This window comes from Lycium ferocissimum, chromosome 10 (assembly GCF_029784015.1).
Source record: "Lycium ferocissimum isolate CSIRO_LF1 chromosome 10, AGI_CSIRO_Lferr_CH_V1, whole genome shotgun sequence".
Lineage (NCBI taxonomy): Eukaryota > Viridiplantae > Streptophyta > Magnoliopsida > Solanales > Solanaceae > Lycium > Lycium ferocissimum.
The window spans coordinates 60,329,804-60,350,033 of NC_081351.1; the positions used below are offsets into that span (position 1 = coordinate 60,329,804).

Genomic DNA, 20,230 nt, shown 5'->3' on the forward strand with positions numbered 1-20,230 from the left:
AAACTCGAGATGGATAATAAAGGCAGATTCCTCGGACCCTTGCTAATGGCACAAAAGTGCAATTCTTACCCTAAACCACCATAATTTCTGATGTGAAGTCGGGAAACATCCACTGGATTCTATCTTCGGTCAATTCTTCAAAGAAAATGGTCCACGGCCCTTGGACATATAACCGAGGTTCGGGCAATAATTTGTCAAATGGTCTATCCTGTTGTGATTGCTCAAATACTGGACTTCCTTAGCCATGTTGATGTGTTTGATAATCCACCATTGTAACAACATGCTACATCCTTGGAAGTATCGGTAGTCATTCCGACATTTTTCTAAAGCCCAAAAAATGTCTGCTAAAATGATGGGTGCTAGGTCAAAATACCTCGTTTCTTGGTCCTTAGTTATACCATAGAAAATAGCATGGGCTAAGTAGATCACTCGGGTGTCTATGGCCAACGATTCGTCCTGTGGAAACACCAAAATGCCTAGCAAGGCTATGGCGAACGCCAAGGGTCTAATAGCTTCCCACTTTTATCTGCTCTTGAACTCTCTCTGATACAGAGTATACCCGGTGACATCTCCGAATCTCCAATACAGGTCTCTAAAAGCTATAAATGTGGTCCTAGCGCCCGGGGGTGCCTCGGTCGTACGAGAAACTTGATGATTTGGCCGACTGTGGGTCTCTATGGAAGCAACAGGTGATGATCTGGTTTGTGTCGCCTCCTTAGACAGGTTCCATTGTTGTCTATGACATCCCTTACCTCCTCCAAGGTCGGAGTCATCTCAATTTTGCCGAAGCGGAACAATATTTCCTTATCGTCCCAATGTCCGGCTAACACCTCTATTAGTTCTGGATGACCCTTCATCGTTATGATAAGCGGTAAAGACCTTTTGTGCAACTAATTGTCTTTTTGTGAGAATCACCTAACCATTTCCACCAAACCTTAAATAAATCCGAAGCCTCGACAACTATGGCAAAATCGATACGGCCTTCCATCTACAAAACAAAACACAGTTAGGATTCCCCCATTCCCACAGGGTCAATGGATCATCACATAGGCACTAAACATGCTTCCACATAGCACACAACGAGAGATGTGGTGTTCTTCGGGTCATAGACCGTCCGAACACAAGGTGGCCTCTCTTAATGAGCTTTAGGTAGGTCTGAGATACCCAAAGCCCATCTAAGTATGAATGCTCTAGTTCGGTAGGGATTTGGCTTAGCTCTATCCTAGTTTTACTAGAGTGGGTTTTTGACAAAAGATCAGGAACCCAAGCGGACAACTGGGGCTGAACTGTTAGGGCTGTTGGACTACCACGAACCAACCCCGTCTCATAACGGTTCCAAAAGAAGTATTTTAGTTTTATAGTGAAGGTACGACCGCTTGCTCCGCGAAGTCGCCTCTGGAACGAAATGTAAAATAAATGTCAGGAGTGGCGGAGTCATGATATGCATGCTATGACAGTTGATAATTGCGGGAAAGTAAACACATAAACAGTTAAAGTAATATACCCATATTATATTGGAATCCTTATGGTTAGAACCTTTAAGTCCCCAGCAAAGTCTCCATACGTGGATCGTTCGCATTTTTTGGCGGGATTAATGCTTGGAAAAAGCTACTTCGAAATCGTTGGTGCTCTTTCGGACTTTGTTTTAAAAGAGTCGCCACCTAATTTTTAGGAAATTAGGAAAACCAGTTTCAAAGGGTTTATTCTTATGCCGTGAAAAATCCTCCTTAATCCAAAATTCTAGGTAAGGATTACGTGATCCCCTAGGGAAGGTGTTAGGCACCCTAGTATTAAGGATCCGTACTATACGGTTGACTTTCGAATTTCAATGTGTGATTATTTGCATGATCTGTTTATTTAGTATTTATTTCCCGCAAAAAGCCTGTCGTGTTGCATATCATCTTTTTTGTTAAAGAATTGAATATATTCCCTTTATATATAGGGTATTTAGGTTCGGATTTATAATATCCGTGTATAATTAGTTCCTTTTATATGTAAGGATAGTAGTTTTTCTATAGAAAAGGATAGAAAATTTAATTATTTTTTACAGTCTGGATTTATTCATGCTTTACTCACACGTGGACCGGGTTAATCCGTTAATACATTTTCTAGAACATCCTTACCTAAATTAACGGACGTGAAAATTGGACAATTTTTTATTTTTACAAGAAAGAGGTTCTTTATATTTTTTTCCCGTTTTATCTTTAACAAGTGAACTGAATTTATGGTCAAAATACTTATATATATTCCCTTTAAAAATAAAAGTGCTCGTTATATTTCATTTTGAACAAAGTCCCAGATTCACTTTAAAAGTAGAATTTTGGTTTTGAAGTCCATTTCGTTTTTTAGGCCCAAAAACACTTGTTTTATTTATTTAAATCGTGAGCCTTGACCCAAAGAAACGGTTTGTTTGGGGTTTTAAAAGACAAACTGTGTGGGCTTCGGCCCAAATATTCCTTATTTTAGCTATCAAAACATGGGCCTCAATCATGTTTTCTTAGCTACAGATTTATAAAAATTGTCAAATGGAATTCTTAGCCCCCCTAAAATGGCTTATGTCATTCTGTTTTTTCTTTTAAAAAAGACCAAACATAAATGGGCTCTGAGCCAAAAATCATTTCCATGAACATTTGGTTTCTTGAAGAAAAAGACTTAGGTGGCCTCTGGCCCAAACTATCATATACTTTTTGCCAATTCAAAACCCAAAAAAAAACATGTTTCAACAGTTTGGAAAGCAGTTTTTTGCCCAATTTACTCATCCTCTTAATTTTGCACAATACGTCATACCATTTTGCTTTTCTAAAACTTCTTTAGTTTGTTATTTATTAAGACCAACAGCAGTTGCTTTCCGTTTTAAATCTTCAAAATCAGTACACGTTTTTTCCCAGATTTTCAAAAGAATTTTTAGGAGCTAGGGTCAATCTAAATGGCATATGCACCGTTTTGCCTAAGATGCCTAATTCGCAACATAAATGATTCCAATAATGTTTGTGGGATTTTTACAAATACGAATACAATACAAGAAGCACTTAAAGCAAATAGAGAAAGCATAATGTAATAAGGAAAGTAAACTGGGGTGTACCAAACCCCAACCATTTTCACCCCTGGTTGAGCCTTCATGTCATTTTTACCCATGATTGGGCCTTTAATATATTAGCTTCCCTTTCTTCTCTTTTAGACTCAATGAACTTGAAAGAATTTGCCTATTGGGCTTTTGACCCAATAGGGTGGCTGGACCTTGGCCTAAGTGGCCATGCAATAGAGAAGGGAAAGAAACAAAAGACCCCGGTTAGTTTATATTTTTACTATTCTTATCATAAATACACTATACACACATATATACACAGTGTCCATTTCCTTTACAAGTCCTATTTTATACATAAATATACACATGTACAGGCAATATATCCTATTTATTCACAAAATCATATAATGTGTATATGTGTTTCCATGTCCTTAAAGATCAAACCCCAAACATAGGTGGTGGGAAGGCCAAGTCATCACCCCCCTTATTCCTGATGCCACACAAGTTCCAAGAGGTTTCATGAACCTCCGGCATGGCTGGTCACCAGGGGAAGGCTCAAACTAGATCTCCTTTCACCTAAACTGCCTCTCAACTAACAATAACCATGGAAGAGACAGATCCACATACACACTCACATTGCTTGGAATAAATAGGATAGGTCCAATATACTTGGATATAGAACAATTATAAATCAAACAGAAATAGATGAGAACAAGGAGAGGAGAGATGGACAGGCTCAGCAGGCAAATTAATCTTATGAATTAAGATCAAGACACTAAGTATGATCTAAACATGGAAAAGGAAAGCAATCTGCATGGGTGTAACATAGCCAAGATTGAACCAAATCAAGTAATCACAACACAGACAATCACATGGGAATAGCACAGCTCTTAACAGTATTGAATCAAGTTTATGTGGCAAAGCATAAAAGGCACACTAGGATAAGGTAAATCAGCTTCTAGACATGGTACAATACAATAGATTTGGCATTCATAGAGTACATGTAGAACTATTTAAGCAAAATCCTCTAATGAACCTAGATGCCTTATACACAGTTCAAGTAAAGATTCTTGCCACTTTTTAAGAATTATATTCTAAAGTCTAGGTGATCCTCACAGAGAATACAGGAAATAAACAGAAGGAACCAAACTGTAATCCTAACTAACATGATATGTACCAATCCAAATAGGTGAAACTAGAATTCTTTTTATTGAAACAGCCATCTACTAGTGTGTAGCACACAAGGTAAGCATACTTAATCCCCTTAACTGTTCATGATACTAACAGGAACCAAGTGTAGATAGGTCTAACTAGGATAAGGGAGTGCCATAAGAGCCATGACTTTATTAACCTAGACAGACACAGGTGTGGTGTTGTATTACTCTCAACAGAATCCAGTTTAAGACACAATCAAAAAAATAAAAACCAAGCCAGGATCAATTGTAGAAAAAATGCCAAGATACTTTCAAGTCCTAATGGTCCTATGTAGAATATACAACCTTAGGTACAACAACTACACTTTCACACATAACTTAAACAAATAGAAGGGCTAAAAATCCCCATGGATGCACATAAGATTCACATTTTAAGTTCAGAGTTTGAAATCCTTTTAGACCTTTTCCCTGCTCTTATTCTATTGCAAAAAGACCCAAGTTGATTTTTAAAAGGATGCACATGATTTAGACATGTTCATAAACAGTGGCCTACCCTTAATTTTCATTCTTCCAAAACTGGGCAACTATATCATATCCTTAGTTGATTTCTAATGATGCATAAAAGGGAAAACACATCTATCCAACATGACCAAGTTTAGTTTTATCTTCGACTTAGACCTTGGACTAATGAACTGAAAACCGATCTCAAAATGGGAAACATGACATACTATCCAAAGTATCACAAAGAAGGGGTCAAATATACCCCTCAGACTATACTGCCACTTTTAGATGGATGCAAACCACTGATTTCCTTACTTTTAAGGGCTTACTAGGGAAAGAAGGAGAAAACAGACCATCTTTCAAACATAAATTGACACCACATCAATGCACACAGAATTTACACAAAGATCTTAATTATGAACCTAACTTAACCAAATATCAAGGAATTTGTTATACCTTATCATATTATCTTCATAAGAACTTTTCTTGCTTTACTTTTAAAAAAATAGTATTCTCTTTTTGAAAGCCTTTTCGTCTTTCCAGTTTTACCACAATCCTTCAAATTATCCTACATTACCTAACCTAGTCAAACCACCTCCCTTGAGACATATTAGAACAGACACAGCAAGACCAGGTTTATTATTCTGAGTGAACAATTAATAAATGCACAAGAAACTCATTTTTTAGGATCCATTTAACTTAACAAAATGGAAAGGAAACACCAAATGTGCAAAGGTAGCAGGTTACACCCCATAGGCTTATGAAGAATGCCATGGCAATCTCTTATATGGGAAGAAGATACAATGGGTCAAGTGATTCTTGACCCTTTCTCAACCTTCTCCTGAGATGTCTTTAAAAGACTTCCCCATTTAGCCAAGTGGTTTTCAACCCCCTACATCTACACTTATGATCCTCTTTATTACCCTTGAGTATATACCAAGAGAAAACTGGACAGTTCACATATTAGAGCTAAATATTACTTAAGGTCTCAACCACAGTTTTCCCTCTTTTTCTATCCTTTTTATCCTCTTCTTTTACTCAGACTAGAATTATAAGATCCTTCCTATTTGTTTTCATCTTTTAAGCCTAGACAATCAAGGACCATGAGTTATTATCACCATATTTTATCCATGCACAAAGAAAAGAAAAACAGACCTCAGATTTCAAAACAAAAGCCTCAATCTCTAAACTATTCAAAACTGGGCAAACCATGACCAAACTACTTCATTTCACCCTTCCCTTGATGTTTCAAACTTGTTATGTTTGAACACTTAGGATCATCTATCAAGCTAGGGCCTATACATGAATGAAATGCAACACAGAAAGTATGGCATATCAATCCACTTCCATAACAAGTTTACTTCACTAGTTAGATAAAACAACTAATAAGGATAGGGCTAACGATAAGAGATCAAAGATAGCAGAACAGACTTCCCTCCTAGACAACTACTTCCTTCCATTTTTATACCTTTCAATTCCAACATGATCACTAACCAAGTTACAGACTAAAAGCCATCTTGTTAGTTAGTTACTAGTTAGATTAACTCTAATTAATCTTCAAATGGGTACTTAGTCCTACATTTCCTAAAGTAGATCCTTTCTTTTCATTTTTTTCTTTTTACCAAACTCTGAACCTTTAGGAGTAGACCATTTTCAGATGTAAGACTTGTGACATGGACCATACAAGACAAGCTATGAGCATCACATGTTTAAGCAACAAGTTCAAGCAAGAAACTAAAGTCTTGATTAAACCAAGGAAAGAACAGATTTCACACTCAAGCACCTTAATCACATTAGTTCTAGGATTTGCTACAAATCATAGACAATTAGCACACACTCTGGTCTACATTAGATGATAACATAATCACAGGTATTGCCATTAACAGTCTATCAAGCCACAAACTCAAAATGAACTCGATTCCATTGTTTATCTGAATATTAATTGGTAAAAGTAGTAAACTATTAGCTGATCCTATCTTTACTCTATTTCATGTGAGTAAGATCATTTAAGAATAAGGGAAACGAAAAATGGAATAATATACTATTGTATCTTTAAAGGATCAGCAAACAGATTCAACTTATACTTAAGTATTCATTTATTTTTTGGAAGAAGAGAACACATCAGAAATTGCATCCCAACCAATTTGTTAAGTTAAAACATTCATAATTAAGATGACTTTGATAAAAGACTTTGCTTCACAAAGGAGGGTAGTTCATGACTGATTATCAAGAGTATGTGATTTCTAACTATAAACATAAGCACACATTACAAGTAATCTATCCATATTCATCTAAATCAACACATAAACTGCCTCATCTCCTTTAAATAACACCTAGGAGTTGAGTAGGGAAGATGAGTTGAACTACCACATTGGTTCTATTTAGGTTTACAGTTCACAAACTAACATGACTTCAAGAGGGAAGGAAAAGAAAAAGGGATTTTTTTTCAAAGTACTTCAACCACATCCCTTCACAGTAAACTTGGAACATTAGAATCACATGAACAAACAAGCCAATAGGAAGTTCAAACATCCTACTTCCTAATGAGTTTCAACACAACATTCACGTTAGTTCTACTGTGTTTACCTCAAGCAAATCCATAAGTTAAGCACACAATCAAATAGGGCAACTCTTAGCAATGAGAACCACCATTAACAAGTATCAAACCACGGGCCAACTTAACAAATGTAAATACTCTTAGACTTGGCAAAACTCTAAACGACAAAATAAAATGAATTAAAATTTACCTTTTGTGTGCGCAGCCAAGAAAAGAATGAATTTGGGAGCTTTGTGCTTCCAACCTCAACAACTCAGCCACACAAAAAATAAAATGAAGTAAGAAAATATTTTAGAACTGAGAAAACCCCAACTTTTTTCAGTCAAGGTATTAAAATTCTTTACTAAGAATTTTTTGAAAAAACGAAATTTTCCAACTTCTTTAACTTTCAAATTTTTCCTCTATTTCTCTATCTACTATTTTTCCCTTGTTTCTCCGACCTCTGTTTTTTGTAAGAGTGGGGTTCTATTTATAGAACCCCAAAAGTTCAACCAAGACTAACAATGAACGATGTGGGATAAACCTTTGTTCCAAAAACAAATACTCAGTAAAACAAACCAAAGTCCCAGATCTAAGAGTGTAGCAAACATGCGGCCAGATCTGACCCTTCTTGGGTCGATCTGTACGAACAACCATGAACCAATAGGAACTTGCGAAAAATAATAAACAACACAACTTAAAAGCAAAAGAAAATCATGATTTTGACCAAGAAATCTGAAAAAATGTGTAAAATAAAGGTTCATTACCATATTCGGGTTAAAAGAACTTGAAATCGGGTGCACCCTTTAATGCTTTCACCATAATAAGCATGAAGTAGTTGTATTTGTCAGCCATGCTTTGTAAACTTGCCATTTTTGGCAGAGAGAGGCTATGGAAAGTAGAGGCAGCACTAGGGTTACACAAGAATGGAAGAGAGAGAAGCGGGTAAGGGGTGGGGTGGGGGTGGGGGTTTACTTGCAAAGAAAAGAAAATGAATTAAAGGGTGGGGGTATACCCCTCTTATTAGTTTAAACGAATTGGGTTGGCCTCAGCCTGGTCTTGGGCTGGACTCGGTCTAAAATCTGAATATATATATATATATATATATATATATAAAAAGGCCCTTATACGTTTATGTATACACCAAGTGTGTGTGTGTGTGTGTATATTACATAAAAAACAAGTAATTAGAAAAATATTAAAATTGATGAAATTTTAATTATAGGAAAAATTAGGACATAATTATTTTATCAAAAATAGTTTAAAAATTGGCCAAATTTTTTATGTGCCTAAAATGGCCTTAATTAATTCTAACCTGGCATGATCATTTCAATTATGGCCTTTTTTGGCCTAATTAACAAATTTCGAAATTAAATTGAACTGGTTATTTCAAATAAAACTATTTAGAGGTTAATTTTACAAAAATGGCCCCAATTTCTTTAAATCATGAATTGATTATTTTAATTGTGGCCTTGGCAAAATATTTATATAAAAAGGATCAGTTTGCAATATTATTACTTAATTAATTAATTAGCCTAATTAAAACTTTTATGGACATTTTATGCATTTTTTTTTTTTGACAAATCATGCAATTATATAAAAATTAGAGATTTAGAGGATTAAATAGTTTATCACTCAAGTTATTTAAATTACTCAAACTTTCAAAGATTAAAAGAGATAAAGTATTTGCAAAATTCTGATTTCTTGACAATTTTAAACAATTAAATAAATGAAAACCCTCTCTCTCTCTCTCTCTCTCTCTCTCTCTCTCTCTCTCTCTCTCTCTCTCTCTCTCTCTCTCTCTCTCTCTCTCTCTCTCTCTCTCTCTCTCTAATTAAATTTAACAAACATCTCATAAAAGTACTTATTAATTTCCAAATAAATTTATGATGCCATGCAAACCCCTTTTATCAATTTAAAGGAGTGAAATATTGACTTGGACAATTTATAAAAAATCATTTAAATCTTTCAAGATGCCCAGCTCATTTTACTTATTATCCGGTGACTCTGAGTGACTAAAATAAATTACGGGAGGTCAAAAATTAGGTGTCAACACCTAGAGCATTGCACAAACCGAAAGGCATCCCCCGGAATGCAAACCTGTCATATGGACATGGAAATGTGGTCTTCTCTTGATCCCCAGGTGCAATCATGATCTGGTTGTACCCCGAATATCTATCCAGAAAGCAATAATAATCCTGCCCAGCCAATCTATAGAGCATCTGATCCACGAAGGGAAATGGGAAATGATCTTTTCTGGTGGCGTTGTTCAATTTGCGATAGTCAATACATATCCTCCAACCAGTAACAGTTCGTTGAGGCACTAGTTCATTCTTCTCGTTCTCCACCACAGTCATGCCCCCTTTCTTTGGGACACATTGTACAGGACTTACCATTTGCTATCGGAGATGGGATAAGTAATGCAGCTGTCAAGCCACTTGATTACCTCTTTCTTTACCACCTCCTTCATGATCGGGTTTAGTCGTCTCTGGCGCTCAACACTAGGCTTGCTGTCTTCCTCCAATAATATTTTGTGCATGCAAAACGAACTACCAATACCTCGAATATCAGCTGTTGACCACCCGAGGGCTCGAATTCGATCTCTTAGCACTCGTAACAACGTTCAACCTGCACATCAGTCAAATAAGCAGAGAAGATCACAGGTAATGTGTCTCCACTACCCAAGAAAGCATAGCGAAGATGAGGAGGTAATGGCTTCAACTTAAGAAGTGGAGCCTCTTCGATAGATGGCTTCGGCTTCTTCCACGATTCTGGTCTGTCTAGCACTTTAAATGGTGATTTTTCTAGCAAATAAGCACATGAAGTGTCAAGAATGCTAAGAAACTCCTCGACTTCTGCATTGATCATCAAGTCTTCCCCATACTCCAAAGTTGTCTCCAAAGGATCTTACAAAGCTAAAAAGTGATCTAACTCTGCATTAGTGAGCTCGAGCTCCACCACAGTAATCATCTTCAACTCTTCATAATGGGCTGGAAGCTTGGTAGCTTTAAACACGTCAAAAGTCGCCTCTTGTCCATCAATTGTCATGGACATCTTCTCGTCTCTAACTCGGATCACAGCGTCAACAGTAGCCAAGAATCCTCTTCCCATGATGAGAGGAACACTCTTATCTGCCTCATAATCAAGTATCACAAAATCAACCGGCAGAATAAATGGGCCTAACTCCACAAGAACATCCTTAATAATACCATCAGGATAAGCAAGAGATCGATCAGCTAGCTGCAAAGTAATAGTCGTTGGCCTAGGCTCACCCAAGCCCAACGTTCAGAACACAGAAGTAGGCATCAAATTAATACTAGCCCCCAAGTCACAAAATGCTAGTCCATTTTCAACATTGCCAATAGTAATTGAAATCGTGAAGCTACCCAAATCTTTCAACTTTGGAGGAATTTTACTCCTTACTTTAGAACTGCATTCTTTAGTAAGTGCAACAGTCTCAAACTCTATCCAACGCCCTTTGTTCGCAACCACATCTTTGATATACTTAGCACATTTTGGAACTTCTTGCAAAAGGTCCACCAAAGGAATGTTGATGTGTACCTGTTTTAAGAGTTCAACAAATTTCTTACAAGCCGAATCTACTTTCTGTTTCTGAAGTCGTTGTGGAAAAGGAGGGGGGGGGGGGGAGGGGTCGAACCACTTCCTCTACGGGTTGATCTACGACTTTCTGCTACGCTCAGCTCGCTTAGCAGGGATAAGTTTTGCTTCTGCTACGTTCTTCTTTTTCGGAGGCACTTCTTCAAGTTCTCTACCATTACTCAAGGTGACTGCCTTGCACTATTTGGGATTCTTCTCAGTATCACTTGGAAGAGAAACCAGTGGTCTGACATTCTGCATAATAGCCATCTGCCCCATTTGACGCTCAAGCTCATGAATAGATTTCTGCATCTCACTCTGAATTTTCTAATTCTATTGTTGCGTTACTTGTGTTTGAGCTATATGTTGTTTCGTCATCTTTTCCAAATTGCTAGCTGGCTGAGCCTTAGGTTGTTGATAATTGTTCGGCTTGTGGAAACCCTTCTTTTCGAATGGAGGATTGTAATTGTTTCCATAATAGTTCCCACATTTTCCGACACCACGGTTCTGCTGCCCCACATAATAGACAGATTCTGGATTCAATGGGTAATTAGAATAATCATGAGGCTCACCACAACTTACACACGCTGCTTGCTGAATATGTTGAACTGGTTGGATCTGCTGAGCTTGAGGAAACGCCCTCAACATCATATTTGTAAGAGTACTTATATCGGCCCCAATAGATGCAACATCATCTACTTGAAGAACCCCAGTAGCTTTCTGTGGTAACCCCCGGCTCGTCTCTTGATACTCATAAGCACCTTCGGATATCAACTTAAGGAGAGCTTCCATCTCCTCATATGTTTTGTTTAAGATCTGCCCTTTAGCTGAAGCATTCAACAAGGCCCTTGATTCATGCTTAAGTCCTTCCACAAAATAGTTTCCAATGATTTCCCTTGGTTGCACGTGATGTGGGCAATCTCACAAATAGCCTTTATACCTTTCCCAAGCGTGTGTCAGACATTCAGAATCTCTCTGAGTGAAGTTAGCAATTCTCCCTCGCAGCTTCTTTGTTTTCTTGGGTGAGAAAAACTTATCGATAAATTTACTTGATAATACCTCCCAAGAAGTAATAGAACCCACAGGAAGATTTGTCAACCATTCCCTCGTAGCTCCTTTGTTTTCTTAGGTGAGAAAAACTTGTCGATAAATTTATTCGATAATACCTCCCAAGAAGTGATAAAACCCACAGGCAGATTTGTCAACCATTCCCTCGCTTCACCAATCAATGAGAACGGAAATAAGGATAGCTTCATATAATCATTGGGAATATCTCTATATTGGAATTCTCGCTTAACTACATGAATTGCATCAAGTGCTTATGCGGGTCTTCAATAGACTTACCCATATCTTTAATACGTATGCTGCACCAGCCGCATTGTTCCTTCTTTCAACTCAAAATTTCCAGTAATGTCAGGTCTGACGATAGCCTTGGCAATAGTTGCTAGACTAGGTCTAGCATAACTAGACAAAAGAATCTATTGTTCTTGTGCCTTCACAGCATCTCTTGCACCCTGTTCATCCTCATTTCTGTTTCTTTCCCTTTCTACCGCTTCAAGAGCAAGTCTTGCTACTTCCTCAGCCATTTTTCTTTGTCGGTGTAAGGTTCTTTCGATTTCGGGATCAAGATCAACTAACGGTTGTCCTGAACTTCTAGTGCTTGGCATAAACCAGAGAAGCCTGAAGTGACACAAGTAGACCAACGAAAAAAAGTAAAGACTTGAATAGAAAAATAAACTCAAATTAGAAAAACAGTAAATTTTTCTAAGTCCCCGGCAACGGCGCCAAAAAATTATTGTTCCCAAACGCACACGCAAGTATACGCGGTCTTACAAGTAATATAGAACTTTTAAGTCCAGATATCAATCCCACAGAGACTTAGATTCTACTGTTAAACTAATTCAAATTCGAATAAAACTATTTAAGAAAGTGAAAATCAAAGTGTTTGTTGTGACTAAACTAAAACTGAAAAGTAAACAATTTATGATGGGTGTTTTTGTGACTGAGAAGATTTCGATAAAGATTGTAAGGTTTATCAGATGATGAAGAGTTCTAGGGTCATAGGTTGCGACAATCCAGTTGATCTTCTGACAATTCTACCTATCTTATTTCCTGAGTTACTAGTTGACGGGTTAATTATAACTTTATAAGTATCTTTCGAGTTGCTCACAAGCCTGTAGATGCTACTATAATGCCTATATCCCTATGGTCATTAGAGGTAATAAGAATGCATTTAATTCTCTGTATTCAACTAAGCAAGGCTAAAAGGTGTATTCCTATCATCACTAGCGAAACGATTATATCGAACAAGCCTTATTTATTTTTATTACGCATGCAAATTCCCTGTCCCTAGTTCAATTCACACACCACAGATAGTGTTCAACTATTGGCCAGATAATCAAACAATAAAAATCAAGAAGCAACCCAAAATACGGAAATTTAATCGATAGAAATTGTCGTCAAACCAACTATCATGTCTTTCCCCACAACCTCAGAATTAAGAAGTTTAGCTACTCATAATTCTCAATGAACAACAAGAATTCATGGAAAAAACTAGGGTTGAAAAGATGAAAATAAAATAAAACTTAGAGAGAAATTAAAGATGACGGCTTACAAGTCTTAGAATAATCCCAGCACATCATTAATAACGAATAAAAAATCTATTTATAGTTTAGGGTTAAAATCAAAATAAAAGGGTCCTAATCCTAGCTTAACTCAGCTGAAACTGGGCCTTCCTGTGTTGGCCGCGCATCGCGGGTCCAACACGGGTTCTTTAGTGGTTTTGGTCCCAATTTGTGTTTAGCCCGCGACGCGGGCGTGAAACGACATTGTCCACAGTCTACGGCCCCTCTTTTCCATCATGGCCCCGCGACGCGGGGCTAACACATGAGTAGCACCCCTGCGACATGGGGCTGGCACATTGATTGTCTCCCTGTGTCTTCATCAGTTCCAAACTTCAGGCCTCTCATCTCGTCACCTTGTGCAAGCTTCATTTGTCCCAAAATCAACCAAAATAGCCCGGTTTTCCATCGTTTGTTCTCGTTATACCTGATTACGCAAAATACACCAACATAAGCGCAAATACAACGATTTCAACATATAATTAGCGATTGAAGTCTTAAGAATGAGAGGTAAAGTGACACTTAAACATTGATCTTTGTGCCAAATATCACTAATTTCTGGAACTAATTTATTGAATTTGGACTGGTCTTGCTTATTATATTCTTCGTTATGAACATTGTGTGTATAAATGAACTAGCTCTTAATCTACTAGATTTATTTTTGAGTTTGCCTCTACTTTTATACTTAAGCATGCAGGTAACTGGACTAATTCTTAATTTACTCTCTAAATTTTAAGTTTGCCTTAAGCGGATAAGGTTGAGACCATGAATGCATTTGCCGACTCCAGATCAAATTCTTGTAGAGCTAGCGAGTAATGCGTACCGTGGAAAAATATGATCTATATAGGCGATATCAATTAACTGAAATCAAGGTTCAGTTATGATAATATGTTTACTTCAATTTTTAGGAGTCTTCTATTCCTCTTTGAGATTTATGTAGCAATTAAAAGCATAGAGAATTTTATTGTGCCAGAGAAACTATATTTCAGTACTAATATAGAATAGAGACGGGTTCGAATGGAGCTTGATGATTCACATAGTTGACCTAAATTTGTTCAGAATTGTGACATTATGATTCACATAGTTGACTTATACTTATTTAGAATTTTTACGTTATAATTGCCGTTGCTTTGACTCCAGATCAGCAGTTGTAGGAGCTGGATCATGAGTGAGACCTATGGTCAAAAGATTTCTGTTTATTTTTCACTCGGTATCCGGCTCCGACTAATTCTTGTTCATGTGATCAAGTCCATTAAGGGGTAAGCATTTTCTCCGGATATTTTCTATTATCAAGACTAGGACCCGACTAATTAAGGGCGAAAAAATCTTATCCATCTCACCACAATTTTCCTATTCAAAATTTCTAATTAGCATATCATTTCAAGTATATTCCTATGTTCCTTTCCAATATTCTCATTGCTAGCCGACGTTTTGGCATACTCACTCGGCACCCACCTTCTTTAACGCTTCTTCGTCTGCTTGCAGAATACGACAGAACCAACTTGCAACACTCATAAATACCCATGTTTTAGGTGTCGTGTAGAAAATAGTTACTACTCCATTTATCATGAGAAAATTAGCACAATTGAGACTCACATATAAAAATGGAAATAGAGTAGAAGAATATAATAATGACTAAAACTCCTTATTCTCGTGTGTATATAATTAAATAAATAATTATGTATATATGAAATAGTCAACTGGGAACAGTGATTTGAAATAATGTTTTGTTGAATTGAATTATGCAGCTAGAAACGAAAGGCAAGTGGTCATACGATAAGGTGATTAAGCTGCAAAACCTACCCCTGACAACAATACCATAATAAAATATCCCAAGGTCCATATAAATCAGAGTTTTGAAAAATAGAAAACTAAAAGAATAATGTTAAATGAACTACTGCCCACCGCACGCCTTAAAAAAATACATTGACATTAGCCGCACTTGTTGATAACCTCAACATTCAATCAGCTCAATAAACCTTTACAAAATTTTAATTAGTTGATTTTTTGTTTATATTTGAGTCAATATTGGATGTCACATTATTGGAATAAGTAAATGGCAAAATGGTGAATGAATTGAAGAAATAGGGAAGGATAGAGAAGCTTATTGTTTTGTCTATTTGTAAGGACATTTTGTGATCTGTGAAATTCTTTTAATGGTAACATTTGATAGTAAATGGAGAAAAGGACATAAATGGTCCCTTAACTATGAGAGTAGATTCAAAATAGTCCCTTAAGTATGCACTTAACGGTTTTAGTCCTTTAAGTTTGTCACAGTTAACAAAAATGATCTCTTAACTATGAGGGTTGGTTACAAATAGTCTCTTAAGTATGCACGTAACAATTTTGGTCCTTTAAGTTCGCCAAAAGTTAACACTTTTAGTCTCCGACAAGATATTCACCGAACTCTGTTTATTAGATTTGATGAGAACTATGGAAAAAAAAATGAAAAAATCAGCGAGAACTCATATTTAAAAGTACACATTACTAAAGAAAAGACCAAGTATCTCAGGACAAAACCAACGGACGTCTGTCGGTTATAAGAAAAACCTACAGACTTGATAATGTCAGAAAATAGTATCTCGAAACACAAAGACCAACGGACTCTGTTGATTAAAACCGAGCGAGTCCATCGACTAAGTAAAATACACCAGACTCATTTTTACTGAAAATTCGGTATAAAAATAAATACTTCCATCGTAGTGATTCTTTTTTTTTTTTTAAGTATTTTCTGCGCATTTTTCCTAAAAAATAACCGACACACGTCCATTGTTTTATGTAAAAAATGAGAATTTTTTAAAATATAGTGTCCCTCGATTTTATCCATCGGTTTCTGTCCATCTTTTTTTCGCATTTAGTATTGACAATTTTTGTAGTTTCTGCTATTTCTAAGTTACTTATGTTGGTTTTGTCCCGAGGTATTTGACCTTTTATTTAGCAATGTGTACCTCTAAAAATGTGAGTGCCCTCAAATTTTTTCCTTTTTTTTCATAGTTCTAGTCAAATCTAACAAACAAAGTTCGATGAATATTTTGTCGGAGACTAAAAGTGTTAACTTTTGGCCAACTTCAAGGACCAAAACTATTAAGTGCATACTTAAGGGACTATTTTTAACCAATCCTTATAGTTAAGGGATCATTTTTGTTAACTTGTGGCAAACTTAAAGGACCAAAACTGTTAACTGCATAGTTAAGGGATTATTTTAAACTTACTCTCATAGTTAAGGGACCATTTATGTCTTTTTCTCATAGTAAATGTGCCAATACTTTTTTGTTCTTTCTCCACACACAGGTCTCGGCGAGTCCGGAACCTAAATGACCCAAAAAAAGATGGAATGAACCAAAATACCTCAAGAAAAAAATGTGGTACCAAAATACCCTTAACGCACTATATATATAAAAGTCACTTCACGTCCCACGTTAAAGTCCGTCACCCGAGTTTTGAGTTTTTTTTTTTTTTAAAAAAAACAAATTACATAGCGCAACTTTTTCATGCGCTATACAAACTCACCCCAACTCCCACGTTTCCCACCCCTTATACTCCCACTGTCCCCACTCCTTATACTATCTTATCTTTATTTTTAACAATGTGACTATTTCTATAAAAACATACTACTTATATGCCAAATACAATGTAGTAATATTTTTGGAATTATTATTTGTTCACAGTGATAGATTATATTAATAGTATCACGATAATACTTTAAATTTTTTTAAAGACAAACTCTCCAATAAAAAGGTAGAAGGGTATTTAAGTTAGCTAATAACTTAATTAAAGTGGAGCAAAAATTAGAGACTTCTACATAAGAATAGAGGAAAAGGAGGAATTAATTGAGATCTGGAAGGCACTGATGGACTATAAAGGTTTTATTTATGCCTTAGTCCGAGCAAGAAAATGATTTCATTTTAAACAAAGATCGAAGAGCAACATTAAGAAGATAAAGTGACAAAATAATTCGAGGACATAAAATTAAACTATGATTTTTTTAAAAATGAATTATTATCATATTAAAAATACAAAACAAAAATTAGATTGTTTAACCCTCATATTATGCTGCTACAACTTAATGTTGGATCTTAGTACATTTTATTATATACCCCATTTTCCTCGAGCGTTATATTCATTCTAATCTTAACTCATTAATAATAACATAAACTATTTCAAGAAAGGAAGTAAAAAATATATAAAATAACAGTCCAAATAATATCATTTTTTTTCTTCTTAAGAATGAAATTTAAAAGTGACGTTAACAAACTGTAGGATTTCTCTATTATATTTTTATAAATAAAAGTTACATGCTTATGTAACTTGTAACCTTTGCAAATTTTATACATTACACAAAAAATCAAGTTATTAGATTTAGTCATGATCTTTATACATTACTCAAAAATTAAAATATACACTAACTTATTCAATTGCTCTCTAAATTTTAATTGTATAAGTTATTAAAATATAGTACGTTATAAAAAATACATGCTTGATTTTTTTTCTTTTTTGAAATAGTTTATGTTATTATAATGAGTTAAGATTAGAATGAATATAACGCTCGAGGAAAATGGGGTATATAATAAAATGTACTAAGATCCAACATTAAGTTGTAGCAGCATAATATGAGGGTTAAACAATCTAATTTTTTTTTAATATTTTTAATATGATACTAATTCATTTAAAAAAAATCATAGTTTAATTTTATGTCCTCTAATTATTTTGTCACTTTATCTTCTTAATGTTGCTCTCCAATCTTTGTTTAAAATGAAATCATTTTCTTGCTCGGGCTAAGGCATAAAAATTAACATTTTTATTGTTTTTTTAAAACCTTTATACTCCATCAGTGCCTTCCAGATCTCAATTAATTCCTCCTTTTCCTCTATTCTTATGTAATAGTCTATAATTTTTGCTCCGCTTTAATTAAGTTATTAGCATAACTTAAATACCCTTCCACCTTTTTATTGGAGAGTTTGTCTTTTAAAAAATTTAAAGTATTATCGTGATACTATTAATATAATCTATCATTGTGAACAAAATAATAATTCCAAAAATATTACTACATTGTATTTGGCATATAGTATGTTTTTATAGAAATAGTCACATTGTTAAAAATAAAGATAAGATAGTACAAGGAGTGGGGACAGTGGGAGTATAAGGGGTAGGGCAGGGAAGGTTTGCATAGTGCATGAAAAAGCTGCGCTATGTAATTTTTTTTTTTTTTTTTTTTTTATAAAATAAAAATACTCAAAATTTTGGGTGATGGACTTTAACGTTAAGGGATTTTTATATAACGGGACGTTAAGGGTATTTTTGTACCACATTTTTTTCTTAGGGTAGTTTGGTTCATTCCTTTTTTTTTTTTTTTTGGGTCATTTTGATTCCGGACTCCTCTATCACACATGTCAATGTTGTGCACGCAAACAAAGTTCTATTTAATTAAGGTTAGTTTGGTTCTTTCTTTTTTTTTTTTTTGATCTCAAACTTATTTTTTTTTATTTTTCACTTTACTCCTAAACTAAGTTAAATAGGTCTAATTATTTTTTGAACATTTCAATGTTGTGCACTCAAACAAAGTCCCCTCTATTAAATTGACCTGGTTAAGTTTTCTGATGAGTGGTCTAGAAAAATAGGAACGCACTCCTCTCATTGAAGTAGTAGATTATTTTAAAAGATTCAAAGGTTAAAAGTTAATTTCAATTTCCAACCAATCAATGGGAAATTTAATTATTTTGTTGTTCATTTGGAGATCTTTATGTACACTTGAACACTTTCTTTACTAAAAATATTATATTTATATTATTTAAAATCTTGATCCGCCTTTATCTTCTCCATTTCTTTCACTCAAAGAGGCAGAGAGAGATAAAAGAGTGGGGAAATGGATTTTGAGTTACCATGTGGTAATGCAATGTGTTGAACAAGAAAGATCAAATACTAGGTGAAAAACAAGTGCTTACTCCTCCTCCAAGAATAATAGAGGGAAAAAAAAGGTAAGAATGCATTTCTGCAGTGAGACTAAAAATGAACCAAAATGCTTCCCCATTAATGGAAATGTACAACAAACGTCAGTTTAGCAAAGGCATACTTTTTCCACTTTAATTGATTAGATATATACGCCTCCTTTAATTAGTTGAGTTGAGCAGCTTGAGCTCCAATTGCTTTTAGTATGTGTGTGAACACCAAAATTTTACCAAATTTGAAATAAATTTGAGTTGAAAATGTATCAAAAAAAGATTTATAGAAATTTCTTTAAAGCTTTACTTATTTTTAAAAATTTATTCCAAAGAGATAAATATCTTGAATATCTCATAAGCCGATGGATATACACAAAGAGATCAATATCTCGAATATCCCATTAACTCCAATTATTCTTATCGTATAAACTCGATCAAGGCGTCAAATATTCTCTGTCTTGGAGATTAAATACATCACATGGTCATCCTAAATGGTAAAAGACTCAAACGGCTCGAATTACGGAGAAATATTAGGAGAGAAGAATCAATCCAAACAGGGCTCATCAATAAAATCCTTTTCTTCAGTTGAGTTGAGCAGCTTGAGCTCCAATTGCTTTTAGTATGTGAGTTAGACACTACTTTTTTTTTTTTAATGAACTTTAGCCACCTTATCGATCTATCGATCTAATCCTTTCCTTTTTCTCTTCTTTCCATTTTATACACAAAAATTGGCCTATTAGGTATAGTCTATCCAATTTTAACGGGGGATATTAATTGAATAATTGAACTCTACACTTATCCCATACTTCTTGTTAAACTAAATTTCTTATAGGACAACTATCATTAGAAATATACAA

At 35.2% G+C, this 20,230-nt stretch overlaps 1 protein-coding gene across 1 annotated transcript; it reads right to left on the reverse strand.

Moving 5' to 3' along the window:
• Positions 1 to 10,123: 10,123 nt before the first annotated feature.
• LOC132035060 (uncharacterized) lies at positions 10,124 to 11,125 on the reverse strand. Its single transcript, XM_059425378.1, has 3 exons — positions 11,054 to 11,125; positions 10,511 to 10,777; positions 10,124 to 10,456 (listed from the first exon to the last, which is right to left on the reverse strand). The coding sequence occupies exons 1-3, from the start codon at positions 11,123 to 11,125 to the stop codon at positions 10,124 to 10,126; spliced, it is 672 nt and encodes a 223-aa protein (XP_059281361.1).
• Between the last annotated feature and the right edge of the window lie 9,105 nt (positions 11,126 to 20,230).